Below are 25,659 nucleotides of genomic sequence, written 5' to 3'. Positions count from 1 at the left end.
ACGTCAATTTAATAACTATAGAAATTTTGATAATGTTTAGGGAAAATTGTAATAATTTTAGGATTTTAAATATCGAAACAAGTAATTGCTGGTTTCTTATCCAAAATGGACTCTTTTGCCATCAAAACGAATCGAGTTTCCAACAAAGTCTTCTTGGTTAATAATACAATTAGATGTGTGATAAATTTTGTAACTAAAGTAAAGACTAAAGAGAGAGTCACATGAGAAAGCCAAAGACAAAAAGTATATAACAAGTCAAAATAAATGTTTTTAAAAGTCTTTTGAGAAACAAACAACAAAGTCATGTGCCAAAGAAGCTTCTGTGTTGTGATCCCACTCATTACCAATTCGTACAGCGCACGACCTCTTCTCCTCCTCTGTTTTATCCGGGGGCCATGACTATTCACGCGCCGCCGTCTTCACAATGTTGACCGACGTCTTTTGGCTTCGTACGCGACGTAGCCGGTTCGTTTTCTTCCTCCTCTGTTCTCCTTTACTAATCCCAATCCTTTGCGCCTTGATCCCTATACTCTGCGCCATCGAGATCTTCAGTCGTCTCCGTAGTCGTCACCCTTGGTTTGCTAAATCCGCCGCCGATGAAGATGATTTGAGGCTCCGGAGATGTGAGGAAGGTTGCGGTTGCGGCGGCGGAATTGAAACTGAAGAGGCTGGGTTGCTTCAGAGATACTTGGAAGATCAGTTGATTCTTGTTAGATCTGTTTACGAATGTGGCGAAGAAGATCAAGATCAAGATCGTGATCTTGATTCCGATCAAATTATTAGGGTTCCTCTTCTTTCGTAATTTTCAATTTCTTTAGATTCGTAATTTTTGGTTTATCAAAAAAAAATGTAGATAAACAAAATGCCGTTTTTTATTATTATATACTTTCAAATTACAATCAATTGAAAATTTTCTATCATTTTCATTGCTCTTTGATTCAAAAGTTTCTCTGAAATTTTCAATTTTCATTATCATCATTTCGTCGTTAAAAAATCTATCAAATAAATCATAAAGAAATAAGAAACTGAAAATTACGAAACATAATCCTAGTTATTTAATTAAGGAACAGGTTATTTACTCTCCATTATTATTGTCAAAAGTAAAATTTTCCACTAATGTTATTTTTACTATTTTTCTGGAACAAAATTCAAAGAGAGAAGAGGATAAGAGTTCTCTTATGTTGGCCTGGGTCAGATCAAGGCCCACCTTTTTTTGTTGGGTGTGTTCCCACAGCCACAAAACGACCGAACCGAACCAAACTCGACCAAATGGTGCAAGGGGTAATACAAGAATGGGAAGTGGTCCAGACTTTATTTCCTCACTTTCTTTTGACTGACTAGAGAAAATTACTTATTTTGAACTTTGCTCATATGAGTCATATCCAAAGGTTTGATCTATTTTTAGAAGGAATCGAAAAGAAAAAAAGAGAGTAGATTCTCACATTGTTTTGATGTGAATATCACTTTATATTTTTCAAATCATTACGTTTTATGAAGGCCAACAACTTTTATCACCACCAAGCTTGGACCATACTTGGAACTTTGGAAGAGCCCAAGAACCTCATGTTGAAGTCATAAATACCCAAAACCTACTCAAAAATGCCTCTGAATTGTGAAGACTAAAACAATGCAATATCAATAATCTTGACTAAGTCCGAATTTCAGAATGTACACGTACACTTTATAGTTTTTTTAAAAATAAAAAAATTATCCAATAATTCTGTTAAACTTGATAATATTCATTATAGTCATTTTTGGGCAATGAATTGATGAAAAAATGTTGCGTGAAACTCCATTGAATTTGAAGAATGGTTTCACACTCCTTGTCATCCCAATGATTTACATTTACTCAGTGTACCACTGCAATCTCGGCCAGACATGATGAGGACTTCAAAGCTTGTATGAGGGTCTTTGAATCCCGATCTCAACAAGTATTTCAACTCCAAGGTTATCCAAACACGACATCAAAACATGAGTAAAGACGAGGATAAGCCTTAATTAGCGTCGTACCATCTCAAATTATCCCCTTCATGTCGAAGAACCCAACCAATCTCACATTGATCAGAACCATGTAATATTAGCATAGCATTTTAGTTTACATGAATGAATTCACGATTTGATTATAGGTTAACATTTTCTATGGTTTTCTAGAAAATTTCTTCATTAGTTATCTTATTAATTAACCTTTTTATATACTAGAATCCGAGTTTAATTGTAACTTGGATGTACAAAAGAGCAGAGAAAATCATGTTATTTAAATCAAATGATGATGTAACCAATTCCTCATGAGGGCAAACGCTTCCTCCGCGTCTCGATCATCTTCCGCCGTCTCGGGCCGGTGGACAAAGCCGTGACCTCTTCCTTCATACATAACAACCTTTGACCTTTCACCAATCTTCTCCTTAATTTCGTACAAACCCTTCACTTCACAAAGCGGGTCTCTGTCTCCGGAAACAAACAAGACTGGCACTTTCACATCTCCGGCCACCGCGGAGTCTATTCTCGTACCGTAGAACGAGACACCGGTGCTGAAGTAATCGTTCTCATCCGTAGCTAATACATCAACTACACGCCCACCGCCGAAACAGAACCCCATCACTCCTAGCTTCTTGGAGATGCCAGCCGCTGCAAATTCCTCAACCATCCATTTCGTGAAGCTAGTTGTGTCTTTTCTGATACGGTCCGGGTCTTGTTTTCTTCTCCATTCCTCGTATTCAGACTTTGGTCGGTTTTTCGACCATGGATCTCCACGGAACAAGTCCGGGACAAGAACACTATCTCAACCAAAAGAAACAAAAAAAAAAACACAAAATTGCAATTTAATTAATGAATTTTGGAATTTAAGAGAGGTAAGTAAATGGAGAAGATGTTATATACTTGTAGCCATTGCAAGCAACACGGTAAGCGAAGTCGCGTGTGGCTGAATCTTGAAAGCCAAAGACATCAGAGAGTAGAAGCAATCCAGTTCCGTTATTGTTCTTTACTGCCGTTAAAAGATAACCTTCAACGCCGTCGACTGACACTTCTGTTCCGTTAACCAGCTCACACGCTTCTTCTTCGTCATCGTCATCCTCGTCGACCTCCACGTTAACGGCGCCGTCAGAGGTCTCAAGGGCAGAAATGTTCTTGAGACACCTTCGTCTCCGCAAGAAGCTCCTCGTGATATATATTTCCATCTGAGAAGACAAATCTTATAAAATCTAAATCTCTTTTAATGATTTAGCTTAAAGAATCAATGCTTAAGGAATTTGAAGCGTACAGAGGACGCGAGAGGTACGAGTTGCGGAGGAGGAAGGTTGTGGATGCCATGGCGGTTGAACGGTGACCATGGTGCTCCGAATTTGGCAGAGGAGGAAAGACAGGCCAAGGACGCAGCCATTGTATGTATCTTTCCAGAATCAATATGGTCCAGAAGTTTTTCTTTATATTGGTTTGGATATTTGTTAATAAAAATGGGACAAAAAAATATTAAAATGGTTACTAAATTGCAATATAGAATAATGAATGTCAGTGGTATGAGAAATGAGATGTAGCTATAAACAGTATAAAAGTATATTTTACGAGGATTTATTAATAGTTTGGCTCTAATATAGAACTTTATAATTACAAATCGCATGTTTATGTGACAAAACTGTAATTTTTTAGATAAATTATATATGTATAATTGTAACTGTGTATATAATTATATATATATATGAAGGGATTCCTTCAAGGATGATAACCTTGTGGGTGATGAGTTCCTTTTCATGTACGGACGGGACAGAGAAGGTCATCATGTGTGCTACAATAAGGTCTATGGTGAATTGAATAAGAAAATTCTCTCTGATGAAAAAGAGATGAAGCGGTTTCTGAAGAAGATTGTGTTCTTGAAGAAGAGCAAAAACAATCTCAATATCAGTGGAATTTCTACATTTCTGCAAGTCTTTGACTTGACGAATTATCAAGGACTGGAAAGAAAGTGTTACGATCAGTGGCCAACCAAGCTGCAGAAGTTGTGAGGTTATTTCATGAGGAAAATCCTGATTTTGTCTTTAGAGTGGTACATATCTTTAGAAGATGTTTGTTTGATTCGATTTGATGATTTTTTTTTAATCTGTAGATTCATAAGATAGAAGATTGGATGTTCTGTTCCAGGTTTTGATTAATGCTCTTAGGGTGATGAGTCTGAAGAAACAGAATGTCTGTAAGACTTACAAGCCATATCTGAAGGTCTTCAGACAAAGCAGGAAGAGTTCAAGTGTCAACTGCCAGGGTGGCACATTGGAGATAGTGCAACACATCGAGTATGGTGATGGGGAGCAGATTCGACTACAGCAATATCATGGGCGAAAAAGGTGTCAGCCTAACTGGTGTTTGTTGGAGGCTGACACCTTTTCTTTAAAACCACCTACTGCTCCAATAACCTTATGAACACATCATAAATTAAAGAGTCAGAAGATACTAAAGCAAACCTACATTATTTACATGTACCATGGAGCTTGTAGTTACTCCGGTGTAACCAGCCTTTCAAGTCCTCATTCTCCTTCTCTATTATACTTAAGGACTTAAAGACCCAAAAGTAGCAACATCCTGCACCCAAAAACATTTGTAAGAGCACAGTTGAACAACACATATTTTTTTTTTCGTCGAAAAGAATTATATTAATTTCTGAAATCATTACAGAGATTGTTCTTTAGCCACAAGGGCTGAGATACAAAATTAGAATAAAAAATAGAGGAAATGCAGCCATATTTTGCTAAGCTATGAGCGGCTTGATTAGAGGAACGTTTAGTAAATGAGAACATCACAGATTTAAATTTTGAAGACCAAAATAAGTTGTCTTGTATAAGGTTAGATAATGCCGCATTAGAAGTCAATCCATTGATGATGTTAATAAGGGTTTGACAGTCTCCTTCGAAGCAAACATTAGTGTATCCGCGAATCCAGCATTGTTGAATAGCCGCCAATAAAGCTCTTGTTTCAGCCTCTAGGGGAGTTAGGACAAAACCTAAACGAGCCGAACCCCAAGTGAGTGCTTGGCCATGTTTATCTCTTATGATCCATCCACCTGTTGATTGTAGACTTGGAGGGTGTAGTCCTGCATCAAAGTTGCATTTTAACAGAGTTTCATGTGGAGTTGTCCATGTTTCTTGTGATGGTGATTGAGATGGTTGTCGAGTAGATATCTGTGTTGTAATCCTGATCCAACACATATATGAACATGAGAAAAGAATAAGATCATCAATAGAAAACATATGAACATTACGCATAGACAGATAGATCAAACATACGATAAACAAAAACATAACTTACATATTATCGAAGGCTCTACTAATTTTTCTAGACTGTGACATATAATCCTTTTTTCCTGTAGCCTTCAATATGAACACAAGCGAGACAATAGACTAAAGAGGCAAGGATGAATGTTTAGAGATTTAGCAACACCTTGGTGCTATTCAAGGAGGGTCAAAACGTTGAGAAGGTGGGCTTAACTCCTCATTCTCCATCTCTATTTTCATAACTGCAATGTAACCACAATACTTAAGGCCTTGTAGTCCTAACAGTAGCAACGTCCTGCACCCAAAATACTGTATTTGTAACAACAGAATTAAACAACACAGAAGAGGAAAGAGTAGAGAGTTGTAGAAAACACTTACATGGGGGATCGACATATCCGCTTTAGATGAAGAACATCATAGCTGCTTTCTCTAGATCCATTAACCTTATCAACTTCGGTTTCTCAAATCCCTTTCAAAGAACACCAACAAAAACAAATAAATGACAGTTAATTTTTTAACTCCAAACAAACAAAGGTTTTCAAATGTTGGTGTGAAAGAAATCCACAGATCTGGAGGAATCAGAGTAAGAAGAGGAAGAATCAAAGGAACATGAGGGGTGCTGTCATCGACGGTGTCGTTTTGAGCTAAGACAGATCTTCTTCGGTACCTTGAGGATTTCGGAGGAGGAGAAGCATGGTTTCGAATAAGTCAATAAGGTTGTTCTTTAAAACTTCGGTACCCTAAAACTGAATGTTTTTTTTTTTTTTCCGGTGGTACCAATAAGTCAATAAGGTTGTTCTTTTTCCCTTGAAGACTATTGGACAAGAGGTTTCAATTAGCAGTGGAGAGAGCGATGCTAATTCTGATTACGAGGACGACTAGTCATGGCAATATAACTATACTTATTCCAGTGTTTGCATTCTTTTAGTGTGTTGCTATGTTTTTGATTATTTTGTAAACTGTAAAACTTGGAAATTTGTACTCCAGTTTTCACAATCAGTTCATAATTTAAACTTGAATCTAAACATTCGTGCATCATATCCATACCTCTACCGATTGTCTTGTACAATGTCTCCATAGACGAGATCTTACGTTTTGTTGAGTATTTAACAAGATAATTAGATGTAAAGATCTAAAATTGAAAGCAATGTAACTATTTAGATATACACTTCACCGTACTAAATGATGCTTCTTAAACAGAGTTTTATAGCCTATAAAATTACCTGATACTACCACCTTCTTCTACTCATGATTTTTTTTTTTTCTTTTAAACGAAAAACATAAGTTTGGATAAAACCTGAAAATAGCAGTCATCGCTACGTAGATATAAAAATCATCGAATCTAAGAAACTCTGATTCATAGGTGTAAAGAAGCAATAAGACTAGAGCAATCATCCTCCCTTGGTTGGTTAAAGAGCGGCCCAAACATCTCAAGAATTCTACTTCTAGGGTTTATCACCTTGTGTTGTGATGTTTCAAATAGAGATTTCTACAAATAAAGAATGTTAGACTTTATGGTTTCTCTCGCAAACCCATTTGCCTCTGCTGAAACATCTTTGGAAGACCTCAACGTCTCTTCTAGCTTCTTCAGCTCTTGGTTGTAATGTTCAAGATCAGATAACTTCACTACTCCACCAAGAGAGCTTTCTCTGTTTCTGAGAATCAAAACAAACCGATCCAATTCCCTGATTCCAAATGTAAAATTCTGGCCAGTCTTTACGACCAGTCCCCATTGGTTTGATTTGCCACCATCCTCCTGATAGACTCCATTCTTAGGTTTGATATATGTTTTAAACACATATAGGATAACACAAAACAACCTTCCTACCACAGGAGCATTAATTAATGTCTTTCTTCCCTGGATACTTCAGTAGCCAAAGACAAAACAGTAACATTGAACGTATAAGAGATATATAAGGAAAGGATAGAGATGTAAATCATATTAACCTAATGTCTCCCTCTAGACAATGTATATATACTGTAATAATCTTATCATTGTAATATACAACATTCATCTTTTCTATATGGTATCAGAGCTATCGATCTATACCTAATTTTGTTTTTCCAGCCGTCATTTGACTCTTCTTCCTCATGTCTTCCACGAGTGAAACTATTCCTCTCAATCCTGCTACTCCTACACTCCTAAGTATCAATATGACTAATGTCACCAAGCTTACTGCTTCCAACTTCATCATGTGGAGCTGCCAGGTTCATGCTCTACTTGATGGCTACAGTCTTGCAGGATACATCGACGGATATGTCCCTGTTCCTCCTTCCACCGTTGTCACTGATGGTGTCGAGCGTCCCAATCCTGATCACACTCTCTGGAAACGCCAGGATAGACTGATCTACAGTGCTCTCCTTGGTGCCATTAAAACCTCTGTGCAATCCCTCCTTTCCCGTGCTACTACAACAGCTGAGATCTGGACCACTCTTACGGACACATATGCTGCTCCAAGTCGAGGTCATGTTCGCAAGATCAAGCAACAGATCAAGTCTTTAAAAAAGGTGAGTCGATCCGTTGAAGAATACTTTCAGGGATTCACTACACGCTTTGATCAGTTGGCTCTTCTCGGTAAAGAGATGGATCACGATGATCAAGTTGAGCCGATTCTCAAAGGTTTACCAGAGGAATACAAACCTGTGGTAGATCAGATCGCTGGCCGTGATAAAACACCATCCCTCCCCGAGGTGTATGAGAAGTTGCGATATCATGAAGCCACGCTTCAGTCCCTTGTTGTCACTGCTAATCAGTCCTTTCCATTGACTGCCAATGCCGTGAATTATCGTTCTTCTTACAACAGCTCTCGCAACCACAACAAACCAAGAGGTAAAAGTTATAAAGGTAACCAAAACTGGTCGCTCCCACAGCACTCTGGTTTGAATCAAGGTCAATCACGTGGCTATCAAGGCAAGTGTCAGATTTGTGGGATCCATGGCCACAATGCTCGTACCTGCTACCAACTTCAGCAACATGGTGGATTCTCTCCTCAACAGAGTCATCCTCGTGCTAATATGGTTGCGGCCTCCAGTTATGATGTGTCGCCTTGGCTTCTAGATAGTGGAGCCACACATCATGTCACATCCGATCTGAATAACTTGGCACTTCACCAACCTTACAATGGCGGTGAAGATCTCACTGTTGCGGATGGCACCACACTTAAGATTGCTCAAACTGGTTCTACTCTCCTTCCCACTTCTAATCGTCCTATTGCATTAAAAGACGTTTTGTATGTTCCAAACATAGCAAAGAACTTAATATCGATGTACCGGTTATGTAATGCTAATAGTGTGACTGTTGAATTTGCTCCCGCTTCCTTCCAGGTGAAGGATCTTCACACGGGGGTCCGGTTGCTATAAGGGAGGACTAAGAATGAGCTTTACGAATGGCCGGTCAACATTGCTCCACCGATGTCTCTCTTTGCATCTCCAGCTCCAAAGACTGATCTCCATAGTTGGCACTCGCGACTGGGTCATTCTGCGTTATCAGTTTTAAAAATGCTAGTTTCTCAGTTTTCTTTACCTGTTTCTGCTTGTTCACAAAAGTCAGTGTCTTGTTCTGATTGCTACATCAATAAAAGCCATAAGCTTCTCTTTCAAACAACCACGATTGTGTCTACTCATCCGCTCCACTACATTTACAGTGATGTGTGGACTTCGCCAATCTTGTCTATTGAAGGGTACAATTATTATTTAGTTCTTGTTGATCACTATACACGATATGTATGGATGTATCCGATGAAGCAGAAATCACAAGTGAAAGAGATTTTTACCCGGTTTGTTGCTCTTGTTGAGAATCGTTTTAGCCACCGAGTTGGCATTCAGATAATGGTGGAGAGTTTATAGCTCTTCATTCTTTCCTCTCATCCCATGGTATTGCTCATCTCACGACGCCTCCCCATACCCCGAAACACAACGAAGTGTCAGAACGAAAGCACCGCCATATAGTAGAAACCGGCCTCACACTTCTCAGTCAAGCTTCCCTGCCCACGACGTACTGGAGTTATGCATTCTCAACTGTGGTATACCTTATTAACCGTATGCTCACACCCGTGCTTAATGGCAACTCCCCGTATAAGCGGCTCTTTGGTGAGGCCCCCAATTATCTCAAACTCAAGGTGTTTGGCTGCTTATGTTTTCCATGGCTACGACTGTACACATCGCATAAGCTTGACAACCGCTCAATCTCCTGTGTTTTTCTGGGTTACTCACTCACACAGAGTGCGTACCTGTGTTTGGATCCCCGGTCTGGTCGTATTTATGTGTCGAGTCATGTTCGATTTGTGGAATCAACATTCCCGTTTGCTAATCTATCGACATCTTCTCCGCCTGAAGAATATACCGAATCGACCTCTGCCAGTGTCACATCAATTTCGGTTCCGCCGATCGTGATTGCTCCACTGAGGATCCCATCACCGACTCCTCACTCTCCACCGGCTCCCATATCTCTGGTTCCGGCTTAATCATCGTCTGCTGAACATCCTATGTCGTCGGCATCTAATCAGGTGGACTCTCCGCCGGGGTCGTCCTCATCAACGCATCAATTGTCTGGTCACCTTTCCCATAGTCTAGGTCCAGTAACTGATTCTGGCCCAATATCTAATTCAGGCCCATCTACTGATGCTCACCCAAGTCCATCTCCCACACCATCTGTGTCCATCTCACCACCGCCGGTTGAACCTTTGCCGTCTCCTCTGCCACCGGCTCCAAATAATCACACCATGACAACTCGTGCCAAGAACAATATTCATAAGCCGAATCGTCTCTATGCTCACACTTTTTCTCTGCCCAAACCGACCATTCCCTGGACTGTGGCTGAGGCATTGAAGGACCCAAAATGAGGTCATGCGATGTCTGAAGAAATCAATGCTCAAATCCGAAATGGTACACATGAATTGGTTCCTCCGTCGATGGCTAACAATATTGTGGGTTGCAAATGTATCTTTACTATAAAATATCTCCCAGATGGTTCTATTGATAAATATAAAGCAAGGCTTGTTGCTCGTGGTTTTCATCAACAGCCGGGACGTGATTACACAGATACATTTAGTTCGGTCGTCAAGTCTACTACCATTCGTGTGGTGCTTCAAGTTGCGGTTAACAAGGGCTGGCACATGAAGCAAATTGATGTTAATAATGCTTTCTTGCAGGGTCGGCTTCATGATGAAGTGTATGTCGCTCAGCCACCGGGGTTTGTTGATCCGGAGCGACCATCCTATGTCTGTCCTCTCAAGAAGGCTTTGTATGGCCTCAAACAGGCGCCCCGTGCCTGTATCAGGAGTTACGAGCCCACTTACTTCGACTCGGTTTTGTCAATTCTGTGGCTGATACCTCTCTGTTCATCAAACGTCAAGGACGTGACATCTTCTATATTCTTGTCTACGTTGATGATATGTTGATCACGGGTAACAATCAGTCTCTTCTCGACCAGATTATTCACTCCATTGGGGCTTGTTTCTCTTTGAAAGAACTAGGTGAGTTACGATATTTCCTTGGCATTGAACCTACCATGACTTCAGCTGGACTCCACCTTCGTCAACAAAAGCATATTGTTGATCTCCTAACAAAGACTCGGATGCTAGCAGCCAAACCTGTTTTGACGCCAATGTCTCCCACACCAAAACTCTCAGTATATGCATTGTCCCACTGATGCTCATTGGAGTGCTGTCAAACGTATCCTTCGTTACTTGGTGGGAACACAGTCTCATGGGATTCTCTTGCGCACAAATACACCGATCTCTGTTCATGCTTTTTCAGGTGCTCTCAAAGCATACTCTGATGCAGATTGGACAGGTGATACTGATGATTTTGTTTCTACAAATGCTTATTTGATATATCTTGGCGGTAGTCCTATCTCCTGGTCATCAAAGAAACAAAAGGGTGTTGCACGTTCGTCCACTGAAGCAGAGTACCGACTGTGGCCAATGCTGCTTCTGAACTTCGTTGGATCATCTCTCTTCTCACGGAACTCAGACTTCAGGTCCCTGCGACCCCAGTCATCTACTGCGACAATCTTGGTGCTACACACTTAGCGGCTAATCCCATCTTTCATTCACAGATGAAGCACCTTGCATTGGACTACCACTTCATATGCGGCAATGTCTAGGCTGGTACACTTCGAGTAACTCACATCTCCACACACGATCAGCTCGTTGACCCACTAACTAAACCACTATCAACTGTGAAGTTCCAGGAGATCATAAGCAAGATTGGAGTCACAAAGGCTCCTCCATCTTGAGGAGGCATATAAGAGATATATAAGGAAAGGATAGAGATGTAAATAATATTAACCTAATGTCTCACTCTGCACATTGTATATATACTGTAATAATCTCATCATTGTAATATACAACATTCATCTTTTTCTATAGAACGCATGTCATCAGATAGCAAGAACATTACTTCAGCCACAGAGAGCGAGAGGTCAACTCCGAGCCGCACAGCCTCCTTTTTCTGCTTCTCATAATTGGAAAGATTAGTCTCTTTAGTGTAAGGAGAATACTTAGATTGTGGCAATCTCTTGTTGTTACGGACAACACGGTGAGTCATTGATAATGATTCCATCTGTTTCGAGAGGATCGATATGTCCGAATAATTCATCGCGGAGGGCTTTAGGATGCAGTGACAGAAGAACCTCTTAACAAAAACAGAAATATTGAGAGAATTGAAGAACCCTAGATCGTAACTTTAACCTTCAGTGTGAAACCTTTTGAATGATATCAAATCTAAATTCGTAGAAAGAAACGAAACTATTGACTCTCCTCGCTATTGTATGTATTGTTCTCTGGAAAACTTTTTTGACAAGTAATAATAAAAAAGAGTTGTGGAAATATTTATAAAGAAAAGGAAATATTTATAAAGGAAAAGGAAATATTTATAAAGAAATTAGGTGGAATTATGGGTGTCAATCGGGCTGGCCCGGTCCAGCCTAGCCCGAAAACCGTAAAACCCGCATATGATTGAGTCTGGCCCGGTCCGGCCCGAAATATATCCGGGCCTATATTTTAAAGGTCGAGCCCGGTCCTTACAGGGCTACAAGGTTTTTTAGGCTTTTTCGAGCTTATCTTACCGATAAAAATTTCAAACTTATAAGCATTAAAAAGTAGTGTTTAAAGGTGTACATAAAACAAATCAATAAAAAATTTATTAACTCATCTATATTCACTACAACAAACTTAATTTAATAGATAAAGTTTAAAACTAAATAAAATTTTGATACTTTAACCAAATAAACAAATATATAATTCATATGAAATATCATAGATAAAAATTTTAAAAGTACTAAGGATGATTATTAAGTAACTATGAAAACTAGAATTAGAGTTTAAAACTTTATTTACAATAAATTATTAATAAAATATTGCAATCAAACAAAAATATTAACAAAAAGGTACAAATATATTTGTTAAAGGACTTTTCGAGCTGGCTCGAGCCCGGTCGGGCTAAACCCGAAAAACCCTATAGCCCAAACGGGCTGAGCCCGAAAGGCCCAATTTTTTCTAGACATATATATTTAAGCCCTAATTGACATGCCTAGGTGGAATGTAGTATTAAATTAGAGAGAATAGTAGTTTTTTTTGTAGGCCTTGGAATAAAATTCGAACCAAATCTGATCCGAAAAAATTGGATTAAAACCGAACTGATATTGAGGAAATAACCGATCAGTTTTTGTTTTCATTACTTTTGGATATCGGATAATATCCGATCCGAACCAAAATCCAATAGATATCCGAATATTTGTAAAGCCCCGACCGCGTCCGCGTCCACGACCAACAACAGCTCCACCCTTAACCATCTACACTACACTGAACAGAAAGCTAAGCACACAATTTCCAAAACCGCACACAAAGGACACAACTTAACGTGGAATCTCATTGAAGGCTCGAAGAGGATAATACTAGGACTCCACACCACAAACAAATTGACTAAACTCATAGACAATTCCATCACACAACAACATGCATCCAATCAACAGGAAAAATACTTCAACCAACTAAATTCTCTAACCGCTCTAAACCATCCCCTTAACCATCCTAGAACCGTAAGGGCTCTGAAACCACTTGTAATGCCCTGATCGCCACCTCTTAGTGGGCTCCATGTCCCCTCCTAGTCCATGGGCCCACCTTCCTTAATGGACCTCACGTCCTTTCACTAGGCCCGTTACCCATCCATATCCGACGGCCGGTTTGCTAGGTCCGGGAGGCTTTAAAGACTTGTTACCATCCCTACAAATCAGCACATGTGTTTTGTCCTCACTCGCACAGTTCCGACATTCACTTCTCGAAAGGTCACCCATCCTAAGACTACTCCAGCATAGGCACGCTTAACTGTGGAGTTCTCCCAGGACCCTTGACCGAAAAGATAAGTGCACTTTGGTGACATAGATGGCCAAATCAATTATTTTAAACCTCTCCGCATGTCTCTGAAACCGGGGTGTCACAATTCACGCCCACTAACAGATCGCAACGTCCTTGTTGTGCACCAAGATCGTCACCCGCCACGGTGTGAGCCCACTCGTCTGCGTTCGGCTCTGATACCACTTGTAACGCCCCGACCGCGTCCGCGTCCACGACCAGCAACAGCTCCACCCTTAACCATCTGCACTACATAGAACAGAAAGCTAAGCACACAATTTCCAAAACCGTACACAAAGCACACAACTTACTGTGGAATCTCATTGAAGGCTTGAAGAGGATGATACTAGGACTCCATACCTCAAACAAATTGACTAACTACTCGTAGAAAATTTCATCACACAATAACATGCATCCAATCAACAAGAAAAATACTTTAACCAATTAAATTCCCTAACCGCTCTAAACCATCCCATTGACCATCCTAGAACCATAAGGGCTCTGATACCACTTGTAACGCCACGACCGCCACTTCTTAGTGGGCTCTATTTCCGATCTCAGTCCATGGGCCCACCTTACTTAATGGGCCTCACGTCCTCTCACTAGGCCCGTGAGCCCATCCATATCCGACGGCCGGTTTGCTACGTCTGGGAGGCTTTATAGACTTGTTACCGTCCCTACAAATCAGCACATGATATTTCCATGTGTTTTGTCCTCGCTCGCAAAGTTCCGACAGTCAATTCCTAGAAGGTCACCCATCCTAGGACTACTCCAGCATAATCACGCTTAACTGTGGATTTCTCCCAGGACCCTTGATCGAAAAGATAATTGCACTTTGGTAACATAGGTGGCCAAATCAATTCTTTTAAACCTCTCCACAAGTCTCTGAAACCGAGGTGTCACAATATAACCAAAAAATATAAGAAAAAACTTGATAAGGATAGATATACACGTAACTATATAAAATTTGGGTCGGGTATAAATCATCCACACTATCCAATTGGGTTTCATATTACGTAAAACGGGTACCCGAATCCGACCGGGTATACCCGAACACCCAAATAAATACCCATAATCATTCATAACATTCCCGATTTCTTGAGTCTCTTGATTCTCTACTTGTGATATCCTGATTTATGTGATGTTTAAACCAACTAGAAAATCCACCAAATTAACAAACTGGGAACCCTAAAAAAATCATTCTCAGCGTTCCCCGACTCTCCACCATCTGAGATCTCAAGGCAAATCAGGTAAACACCTTCTTCTTCGTCGATTTTAGCAAATAGCTTAAAACAGAGGCTAAAAATATGAATATAAGCTATTTGAATTCTTTATTACGAGTGTTGTTGTATAGTATCAGTTATATTTAAATTCATGCTTGTGTGTGTGTCTATGTTTTATTGCTTGATAGATTTATCATCGACTCCATGAAATTTATTTTAAAGTGTTGGAGTGGGTTTCTTACATATCATTGCTTGTGTGTGTGAGTGTGTATGTGTTTTTTGTACTTTATTTTATTTTCGGCCTCAGTTCTGAATTTGTTTTAGTAGAGGAGTCAACGAACAATTAATTATTTTGAGTTATAATAATTAGAAGCATGATTAATACTGGATATAAGTTTTATTGATAGAGTCTTTTTGGTGTTTGTAGAGTCTTTTTGAGTATTTATAGATTTAACATCTATGTGAGTATAATGAAGCTAAATACGAGGATTTGGAGCATATTCAAACATTGAGGGTAAGCTGTGAAGTTCAGAACAAGTTCCGAGATATGCATCGACCGATATTTCTATGAAACAAGAGACATTGTTCAGATTTATGTTGATAGGAAGGCTACTATGAAACAATGGTTCCTAACTAACAAGCAAAGGTCTCACTTACAACATATATTTTGAAGTGTGAGATCACTGGTAATAATTATTTTAATCAGTAGCTTGTTTCATTTTTTTTAGACTTGTTTATTGTGTTATTTGGCTTAATCTTTCTTTCTCTTTTTAGGTTCAAGTTATATGGTTATAAGTTATAACAGCACATTACATTGATGTTCATTGGCAGTTAAAGAAGCTGACCGTAGGGTTCAAATATGTCACAGATCATAAAGGTAATACCATTGCTAATGTCCTTTTTGAATGCCTAGCAGACTGGGAAATAGAGAAGGTATTTTATGTCACTATGGACAATGCAACAGCCAATAGTAATGCATTGTCAATGTTTGAATCCAGTTTCTCTTTGATATTCGATGACACTTTAGTGATGAAAGGAAATTATTTACATATGAGATGTGCTGGTCATATTTTTAATTTGATTGTGAGGGACAAATTGGATAAATTAGATGATAGTGTGGCTGCAATCCGTAATGCTATATTATATTATATATCAACAGGCAGAAGGCAAGATGCATTTGATATGAAGGTAGACTCTAGTAGGATGACATGGGGTTTTTTGCCATTGGATGTAACAACTAGATGGAATTCCACATATTTGATGTTGTCAAGGGCGGTTAAGTACAAGGAAACTTTTGATAAGATGGAGCTTGAAAACAAACTGTACAATGATCATTTCATGGAGTTTGTAAATGGTAGAAAACGGATTGGACCTCCTTTAATGTCTGAATGACATGCAGTTCAAAGGTTAAATAAGTTCCTAATCATTTTTTATGATTCCACATTGGTAGTCTCAGCTTCTACAACTATGAATACACACAAGAGTTATGGTGAGATAGTGAACATAGCATTAGAGCTTCAATTGCTTTGTACCAACTATGATAGTGATCTAAGGGTGAAAGCTCAAAAAATGTTTAAGAAATTTGATAAGTATTGAGATGGCTTGAAGAACATCAACAAAATATTGGTAATAGTTATTGTTTTTGATCCGAGAAAGAAGATGCAGTTTGCGAAAATGTGTTTTGACGAGTTGTATGGAGAAGACTCTACACAGTCTAAGGGGTTGTATGAGTCAGTTATTACCATTCTAGAGGATATGTTCAAAGAGTATAGCGAAAGATATGGTAAAAAGGAAAATGTTCGATTATCTCAGTCTACTCAAGATTTCCAAGCAAATAGAATGGATGGCATTGATAATGATCTTGGTTACCGTATGCATAAGATTGAGCATCGATACAATACCTTGTTAAAAGAGATTGGAGTTAGATTCATATCTCAAAGACGAAGTAGAGAACCCTAAAGTGATGTTTGGAATGGAGTATGATGTAGTCTCTTGGTCGAAAATAAACAGTGGCAAGTATCTCATTTTGTCAGAGATGGCTAGAGATTTATTTTCTATGCATGTGTCTTCTGTTGCATCTGAGAGCGCTTTTAGCACTAGTGGGAGGATAATAAACCCATATAGGAGTTGTCTAACTCACTATATTGTTGTGGTTTTGATGTGTACAAAACAATGGATGAAACAAGATATTAAAATTGAATCAAAAGTGCTTACGAATGCACAAATACTTGATGAATTCGAATATGAAGATAAACTTGAGAAAGGTGCGTATCTTTGTTCTTTATTTTTTTTCCCTCTATTTTACTTAATGTTTAGAATTTGTGTTTCTTCATAATTTCAGATTTTGCAACCCCGGCATCACAAGAAAAGTAAAACAGTTTGCAAGTTCTCTAATCTCTGTTACTAGGTAAATTAGTTTTCATTTTCATATGTGTCAATTTTTTTATATTAATTTAGATAGATTATATGATTGTAACTTTAAATTTGGTGTCATTTCATGTTTTAGGAAATCAAAAACTATTAGTTTATGAACTTATTGTTTTTGTGTTTGGATTTGTCAACTTTTTTTTATTGAACTCAATATGGTATGATGAAGTTGGCTTTTTTATATTTGATGATTATTTGATGATTACAATCAGTTTGTTTAGCTTGATAGTTTGGGTGTAACCCGAAAATACTTAACCAATGGGTGTTTATCCAAATCCGACTCGAAATCTAAAAATACTTAAATGGGCCACATTTTTTTAAACCCAAAAGCTCAAAATACCCAATCTAAAACCCGAAAGGATATCCGAACGTCCACCCCTACTATCGTGTGTGCAAATTATTTTTTTAACTTTACAATGCCTATATGAAAATTGCCGCCTTCAAACCAAATATCATTGGACCATGTCACTTTATATTCACGAGGCCTTAAGGATTCTCAGGTTAGGCTTGCATGAAAATCACTACAAGAAAACAGCTAATGATTCCAACACGTTTGTTCTTCTGTATGTACTGTAGTCGTTTATTCGTCGCTTTTTTGTTTGTGACAAAAAAATAGTCACAAATTAAAGTCCTAATATGCAAGTTTTATCTTAATAAAAAAGCGTGGGATATTTCTATTTTTTATGAGAAGAACAAACGTGTTGGAATGCTATTCATCTTAAAATAATCACTTATTAGTAAAAAAGTCGTTTGTTTATACTTTGCTAATTCTTTTTTCAAAATGCTTATGAGTTGAAATATGCATGGTTGTTTACCTTCTAGCAACAATCATGCTTGTATTACCTAGATCTTAACCTTAAGCCTTCAAACTGAAATCCCTTTGCCCTTTCTGCTCTAATCCGGATGACAAATAATACAAGACAAAAGCTTATGGATGGACAAAAAAGCTTAACAAATGCTCCATTTCCTATCAAAATTCCATAAAGGGTGGATTTGGAAAAAAAAAAACTAACGTAATAGCAAACCTACTAGAAGACAAAAGATCATGAAAGAAAGAATGACATGATAATAATAAAAAACATAAAGGGTGTTCATGCACGAACATAACAATAAGTAACAATACGTAAATATCGGACATGATAAAGAATGAGAAATAGTTCAACCTATAATATCGGACATAACAATACGTAATAGCAAACCAACCATATTAGAAGACAAAAAATCATGAAGCATCTAATAAAAATAATTCAACTTATAAAGAGAAAGCAGAAAGGGTGTTCCCCTAACAATAATTAGCACTCCATCACGTTACGCTTAATCCAACCATAACGCTCATCAGTGGACATGCTAACAAAGACTTCTTTCATTCCTAATTGGTGAATCACTTTGACTGCATCATAACGAACGTTTTCTTTCAAATTAGGAACTTCTTTGATAGCTTCCCATACATTATTTCTTTTCTTCTCGACCTCTCTTTGTTCAGCTTCTCTTTGTTGTCTTGTTTCTCTTTCTTGTATTAGATCGAAGAGTTTATGAGTTACTGTTGTCAATGAATTCATCTCAGCATGGACATCTGTTGAACCTTCAGATTGACTTGATGGTTCACTTACATTGTTAGTATTGCTTCTATGCTTCTTTCTTAAAGGTAGTTTGTCTAGAGAGCCCCTTGCATTGCTGCATACAAAAGACAAAGGTGTTTCATGGTCTTCCTCAACATCCATAGAAAAATCTTCAGTAGAACTTGTTTGCTTTGTTCCTGCAGTTCCACTTGTTTGAGCATCCGTACCATCACCTAATCCAATAGAATTTCCACCGGTTGCTACGTTGTCCTCAAATATGATTTTGAGATCATCAACTTCTTCAAATGTTTCATTTTGGAATTTTTTGAAATTCGGATGCCCCTAAATAAAAATAAAAATAATTTAGCATAGTTACAAATTTCAAAGTTTATTTGCTTATTATCTTAAAATTTTCACCATAAATAAATTCAAATAATTAAAAAATTGATACAACCTTCCATATTCTTTTGAAGGTTATATTAGAAAAACATAAGAAAAGCTAAAGTTTATATAGTTTACCTTTACATAATTAGCCCACACCTCAGCTGAAGCCGTAAACCTTTTTGTGCTTGGATCCCATCCAAACCCGGAGCTGCAACGAAGAAGATCAAGACCACTATTGTATTTTCCCTTCAAGGTCTTCATTCTGTTTAGGTAGTGTTTATGAATTTTGCCACCCCCATGTTTTTCATTAATAATAGGCAGTATTTTTCTTTCCACTGTAAACTTGCTAAATACACCCCTTGAATCACGCCAACCCGCAGCAACACCGTCTAATAGTAATTCTATTAACGTTCTTGTTTCTTGTAGAGTCCATGGAAGGTAAATATTTTTTTCTCGATCTTCTTGTGATTCACTCATTGTTTTTTTGGGTTAAAGTTTTGTGCTACACCTGTGACACAAAAAACACATAACTCGTAAATCTTTTCTTGCAAGTAAATAACATGATAATTAAAAAAAATGAAGAAACTAACGGTCGAGACGTAAGTGAGCATGCACTACAACAAAATTTAAAAGAATAAGTAATCTAAAAACTAAAAAGTTAACAAATACACTTACAAACTAAGTTAAGAACAATATGGTCGAGACGTAGGTGCTCCAACTCTTTCTTATAATAATGAAGAAGTATCGATGGTGATCCAATAATATATAATGTTTTTCTTTACCATATATTTCATATGAAAAATTGGTGATTTGACAAATATTTTTAGTTACAAAATTAGAAATATTACAATTTCTTGACTCACAAAAAAATTTGTAATATATCACCATTGGATCTTTGATTAAAAATTTGGAAATCTTACACTTTTTTAACTTACATCGTAATATACACTTTCTCTATGAATATTCGTATCTTTGAAAAATGTAAAATGTACATTAAACAAAAAGTTATGTGCCTTTGTAAAATGTAAAACTTACATAAAATAAAAATGTACATAAAATAAAAAAATCCATAACTATATGAACAAACTGTTACTTTCTCACTACGACACCGTTCATATCCTCGATTTCCTCGGGAAGCTACACGAAGAAAGAGCACCATCCATAAAGTAATGCGTCTTTTCTAACTTATTAGTTTTCTGTTAATTATTCTTTCAACCTTTTTTTTTTGTCACAGGTGTACATCAAACATGTATCAAGAAGTCCATGATGAAAGAGAAAAAGATGCATTACATGATGACGAGTTAGATAGTGATATTATATTTTTGGTGCTCTTGATTTTAATTCAAATGCTATATTTAAGAAAATGCCAACGACCTCGATTGCAATATTCTATTTGACGTGCGATCACAAGAGAAGGTGAAATATATATAGAAAATATGAAAAAGAAAAAGCCTTCGGATTTTAAACAGTTGTATCAAATGTATCACGAGACTTTTCTAAAGTTATGTGTTCATATCCGAGAGCATACAGATCTATGTGATACAAAATATATTAGTGTTGAAGAAATGGTTGCAACTTTTCTTCTTATAGTTGGCCAAAATTCAAGGTATTGTCGTACAAAAGACACTTTTGATAGGTCATCGTTTGCAACAAGTGTAAACTTTCACAAAGTTTTACGGGCACTAAATCAAATTGCTCCAAGTTTAATGGCTAAGCCTGAGATTACAGTGCCTACAAAAATTAGAGAAAGTACAAGATTTTATCCGTATTTTAAGGTATATTTTTCATATAATTATGTTTTTGCTTTTTTCATTATCTTTCATAGAATATAACTTTATTTTTTTTTTTATTTAGGATTGTGTTGGAGCTATTGATGGTACACATATCCTTGCAATGGTACCAACAAAAAAAGCGCCTTCTTTTCGTAACAGAAAAGGTGATATATCGCAAAATGTGTTGGCTGCTTGTAATTTTGATCTTGAATTCATGTATGTGCTTAGTGGATGGGAAGGTTCAGCTCATGACTCAAAAGTATTAAATGATGCTTTGACAAGGAACACTAATCGACTACCAGTTCCAGAAGGTATGTACATGTCTTTCTATTGTAAATATGTTTTCTCAACATGACAAGTGATTGTATATTCTTATTGTACTTCAGGAAAGTTTTATGTAGTAGATTGTGGATTTCCAAATCGTCAAAACTTTTTAGCTCCTTAACGTGGTGTCAGATATCATCTACAAGAATTTTCTGGTTAAAATTCACAACCAGCAAATGCAAAAGAGTTGTTTAACCATCGTCATGCATCCCTAAGGAACGTGGTTGAAAGAATATTTGGTATTTTCAAATCTCGATTTGCAATCTTTAAGCATGCACCTCCTTTTCCTTATAAGACACAAACAAAGATTGTACTTGCATGTGTTGGTTTACATAATTTTCTGCAAAAGTTTTGTCGAACGGATATTTTTCCAGAAGAAATTGAGAGTGCAGAAGAAGTTGTCGAAGAAATTAATGATGATGATAATGCTGAAGTACTTACAACCCAAGAACAACAAAGAGAATATGCCAATGAGTGGAGAGAGACAATAGCATCAAACATGCGGACTGATTCACTTGAGAATGCTACATGAGAGATAATTTTTATAAGTTCTATTTCTTTTATAACTTTTGGATTTGAAAACTTTTGAATTCTATTCTCTAGGATTTTCAAATCCACTTTCTTTGACTTTAACATCCATGGATTCCATGTGGATTTCCAAATCTTATAAGGATTTCAAATCCATTAAAATCAAGGATCCAATAACCCCCACCCCCTTAGATTATCATCGTATAGAGCTCGCTATTGGGAAACCTAAAAAAAACTCTCTCTCGACTAAACCTAAAAAACCAGCCACCGCTCAAAGTATTATTCAGATCTGAGACTGGAGTGCGGTGGCTCCTCTAGCACCGGCTCCGGTCTATCTGTTTTTCTACCTTTAGTCCCTTGCTATGATTTCTCTTTAAGTTGTGGAAAGTTTTTGGCCTTCTATTGGGGTTTTCTTTTTAGTTCAATCAGTTTGTGCTTTTGGGTGTCTCGGGGAAGCGGTCGAGCGTAACAGATTTGCTTGGTTCGTGGCTTTTGCGAGGAGGATGGTGTCGGATGTGAGATCTACCGAAACAAACCATTGTTTCTTGCCGGTTCACAATCCAGATTTGTTTTCTCGCTCTTGTGCTTCTTGTTGTTGTGATGCCGCTGGTTTGGCTTATGTGTGTTCTGTAGGAAGACTTCACTGGCCTTTGTACTCCCGCTCACCTTTAGCCTGGTTCTACCTATTAGTTTCCCATTTAGTTCCTCTCCTTTCTAAGAAGAGGTTTTTGTGTGAAGTTTATGCTTAGCTCTCTGCTTTAGATCCTTCTAATCTTAGGTGGAAGTTACTGGTGATGGTAACCTCTGTAGATGAGTCTTGATTCTGGATTTTGAAGCTAATTAAAGTGGTTTTTTTTCGCTCATTGTCTTAAGCGTTTCCGAATCTGGAGGATGTTTGCTTTTTTATGGCTTCTATCTTGGCGCTCCTTGACGCATCAATAATCTCGCCGCATCTGGAAGTGTATTGAGGTTCTGAATTTGGCCTTTACTTGTCAGGTTATGAATTTTGGGTTGGAGAGATCGTCTCTCATTGTGAGAGGAGAAAGCAGTTGTTGATCGATGTGTTGGCCGTGGGGAGCATTGATACAGCTCATTCACAGAAACTTCAGAAGAGAAGTTTGATTTGTTTGTTTAGACATAGCGTTTGCCTTAGTTATTATCGTTGGTATGTCTTTGTTCTTAGTTGTGGGTTTCGTTCTCTTTCGATTGCGGTTTAACTTTCCTTCTAGTTGTTAGGTTTTTCCTAGGACTTATTCTTTGTTCGCTGGCTTAGACTCCCTCTTTTGGGCTTAGACTCCGGGGATATCTCTGTCTTCCGCCGGCTTATGTATTTCACAATGTAAAATTTCAAGCAGTATCAATAACATCAGATGACAAAAAAAGATTATCATCGTATAGTTGATATGATTATAAGTCTAATTTTATTAAAATAAAATTTGAAATTTTTAAGTATTTATTTATATTTCAATTATATTTAAATCATTTATTAATATGCAAACTTCTATATTTTTCTCAAAATAAACATTTAACACCATTTTTTATTACAACCCTTAATTTTACTTTCAAAATCTTATGAAAATTATGTTAAATATAGTTTATTGACAATTATATCTCCAATCCATATTTAAGAAACACTAACTTAAATAGTTATAAATATTTGAAGAAACATTTTAAGACAAATTGAGAGGGAGGCGATTTCTCCTTTCCCATCGTTTCATCTTCTTGTCGTACCCCTTCTCTTTTGTGAGCGGTTGTTGCCGGTTATCGGCAGTTTTTTCAGGGTTAGGTAACGGTAAAACGGTTATACCTAACGTAACTGTCCTCCGCTGAAATCTATATAAACCCTGCGAAGTTCTCTGGATCCATCAGGTTGATCAGAGTGAAAATAATATTTTTCCTTTGTTCATTTTGATTATGGCGGACAAGCTCCGGCGATAAATGCAAGAGATTGCTCTAGGAATTGAAGCTGAAAAATCAGCCTCGCTGTTGACTTGTGTGAAGAAGCGATCCAAGAGACTCGCTTCAGTTTGATTGTGAAGCCAGTCAATCTTTGGAAGCAGAACCTTCGTTCTCTGCTTACCACTCTGACCATGCTTTGGGGCGATGCTGACGAAGTTACAAGCCAGATCTTGGAGAATAAGAAGATTCATTTCTTATTCCAAACGAAAGAATCCATGACGACGATTGTAAGGCGGGGACCTTGGTCCTTTAATGATTGGATGTGTGTGATCCAAATCTGGAACCCGACGAACACTGATAATGATCTAAAGACAATTCCGTTTTGGGTCCAAATTTGAGGCATTCCAGCCCATTTTCTCACTCTCTGAATGATTACATACATCGGCGAATTATTGGGTCACTTCATTGAAACAGATTTCAGCGGTGATAGTGCAGTAAAGGTAGATTATGTTTGGGTCTCCCTATTGTGGAACATTGACACTCCACTTCACTTCCAACGTCAATTTCAGTATGGTGATAGGAATTGTATCCTGAAGTTTCGTTATGTAAAACTTCGAAATTTTTGCACTGTATGTGGGATGATAACCCATGATGTATCTGAAATTCCCTCTGGCAATAACCCTCCACCGCCGCCACCAGAGGAGGATGATGATGATCCCGATTACAATCCAGAAGGCGATGACATCGAACAACCTGAGGCATCAGCACTCATTCGCCAAATAAACCCGGCGAAGACTGAAGATGAAAGTATCCCAAATGCATCCAAAAAGAGGGAAACAGAGGCATCGACCTCTACAGGGCATGCTGAATTCCCTATGGTCTATAGTGATATGAGACAGACTTTCGAAAAGGAGGATACGCAAAAATGCTATGCGAAGTGTATTATCTGACAGTTTGAAGTCTTGGAGGTCCGTAATTGGTTTCTGGTTCCGACAGACAGACCTGAGCAAGCACCAAGAGGAACAGGGAGAGGAACTCTGACCAACCCAAATACCAACAGTGAAGTTATGGTGGGCCATAAGCCACCGGAGCCGTCATGAATACAACCTTTTGGAACTACCGCCGCTTGAAAGGGTCCCTGGTAGTTTGACTCCTAAATGGGATTAAGGCAACTTATTCCCCAGACATACTCTTTCTAGTTGAAACGAAGAATCCCGATGATGTCATATGTGATGTTGTTGCTCAGTTAGATTATGATTATATTAAGTGTGTATCTCTGTTGGGTATTGGGGGTGGTCTAGCTTTATTTTGGAAAAAACTGTTTCTGTATGTTTTTATGATGTTGATGAGAGAATCATCGGCTGCAAAATCAATAGTAAAGAAGTTTCTTTTTACTTCTCCTGTGTTTATGGTCACCCAATTCGTAAACTAAGACATATTCTTTGGGCACGCTTACAACGAATTGCAGTAAATGGAAATGGTCCATGGTTGATGTGTGGCGACTTCAATGAAATCTTATATAAGAATGAGAAAGAGGTGGAAGAGTAAGAGAAAATTGGAGCTTAACAGATTTTAGGAACATGGTGAACATGTGCAAAGTCTCTGACCTTCCTTTCCAAGGAAATAACATGAATTGGGCGGGAAAGAGACGCAAGCATACAAGGTAGTGTTGGCTCGATCGAGCAATGGCTAATGACCAATGGAAAGCTACTTATCCAGCCTATGAAGTCGTCTACCTTGAAATGGTAGAATCTGATCATCGTCCAGCCATCATCAAGATTAGAAGAACAACAGAGACAGGTATTAAACCTTTTCAGCTTGATACACGATTGTGTACAGTCCCTGATATCAAAAGTGTGGTAGAACAAAGCTGGAACGGTATAGACACACAACACCTTTCTTTATATGAGAGAATAAAGCACTGTAGAAGA

The 25,659-nt window shown here is 37.9% G+C and overlaps 3 protein-coding genes, 1 long non-coding RNA gene and 2 pseudogenes across 4 annotated transcripts; 2 read left to right on the top strand and 4 right to left on the bottom strand.

Moving 5' to 3' along the window:
* LOC104742049 lies at nucleotides 201-901 on the top strand. The gene has a single exon (XM_010463008.2). It carries the CDS (start codon nucleotides 425-427, stop codon nucleotides 800-802), a length of 378 nt encoding a protein of 125 aa, XP_010461310.1. The 5' UTR covers nucleotides 201-424; the 3' UTR covers nucleotides 803-901.
* LOC104742048 (carboxymethylenebutenolidase homolog) lies at nucleotides 2,156-3,410 on the bottom strand. The gene is made up of 3 exons (XM_010463007.2): nucleotides 3,260-3,410; nucleotides 2,878-3,176; nucleotides 2,156-2,774 (listed from the first exon to the last, which is right to left on the bottom strand). The coding sequence occupies exons 1-3, from the start codon at nucleotides 3,377-3,379 to the stop codon at nucleotides 2,255-2,257; spliced, it is 939 nt and encodes a 312-aa protein (XP_010461309.1). The 5' UTR covers nucleotides 3,380-3,410; the 3' UTR covers nucleotides 2,156-2,254.
* On the bottom strand, nucleotides 4,626-6,117 carry LOC104742047. The gene is made up of 3 exons (XR_760418.2): nucleotides 5,637-6,117; nucleotides 5,293-5,553; nucleotides 4,626-5,178 (listed from the first exon to the last, which is right to left on the bottom strand). It is a non-coding gene; the product is annotated as an uncharacterized LOC104742047 (long non-coding RNA).
* Nucleotides 6,616-11,822, bottom strand: LOC104742046 (annotated as a pseudogene).
* LOC104742045 lies at nucleotides 18,902-19,466 on the bottom strand (annotated as a pseudogene).
* LOC104743795 lies at nucleotides 20,912-21,833 on the top strand. The gene is made up of 3 exons (XM_010464840.1): nucleotides 20,912-20,980; nucleotides 21,060-21,288; nucleotides 21,679-21,833. The coding sequence occupies exons 1-3, from the start codon at nucleotides 20,912-20,914 to the stop codon at nucleotides 21,831-21,833; spliced, it is 453 nt and encodes a 150-aa protein (XP_010463142.1).

This window comes from Camelina sativa, chromosome 14 (genome assembly GCF_000633955.1).
Source record: "Camelina sativa cultivar DH55 chromosome 14, Cs, whole genome shotgun sequence".
NCBI classification, from domain to species: domain Eukaryota; kingdom Viridiplantae; phylum Streptophyta; class Magnoliopsida; order Brassicales; family Brassicaceae; genus Camelina; species Camelina sativa.
The sequence above is the reverse complement of the archived record's forward strand: the minus strand, read 5'-3'. Positions and strand labels throughout refer to the sequence as shown.

Bases quoted from the DNA above. Each gene is read 5' to 3' on its own strand.
- LOC104742048 (XM_010463007.2), bottom strand. From the start codon at position 3,379: ATGGCTGCGTCCTTGGCCTGTCTTTCCTCCTCTGCCAAATTCGGAGCA. The intron at 3,177-3,259 runs GTACGCTTCAAA...TTGTCTTCTCAG, and splicing joins TCGTACCTCTCGCGTCCTCT to ATGGAAATATATATCACGAG. The intron at 2,775-2,877 runs GTATATAACATC...TGGTTGAGATAG, and splicing joins GTTGCTTGCAATGGCTACAA to TGTTCTTGTCCCGGACTTGT.
- LOC104742049 (XM_010463008.2), top strand. From the start codon at position 425: ATGTTGACCGACGTCTTTTGGCTTCGTACGCGACGTAGCCGGTTCGTT.
- LOC104743795 (XM_010464840.1), top strand. From the start codon at position 20,912: ATGGCTAAGCCTGAGATTACAGTGCCTACAAAAATTAGAGAAAGTACA. The intron at 20,981-21,059 runs GTATATTTTTCA...TTTTTTATTTAG, and splicing joins GATTTTATCCGTATTTTAAG to GATTGTGTTGGAGCTATTGA. The intron at 21,289-21,678 runs GTATGTACATGT...TTTTTCCAGAAG, and splicing joins TCGACTACCAGTTCCAGAAG to AAATTGAGAGTGCAGAAGAA.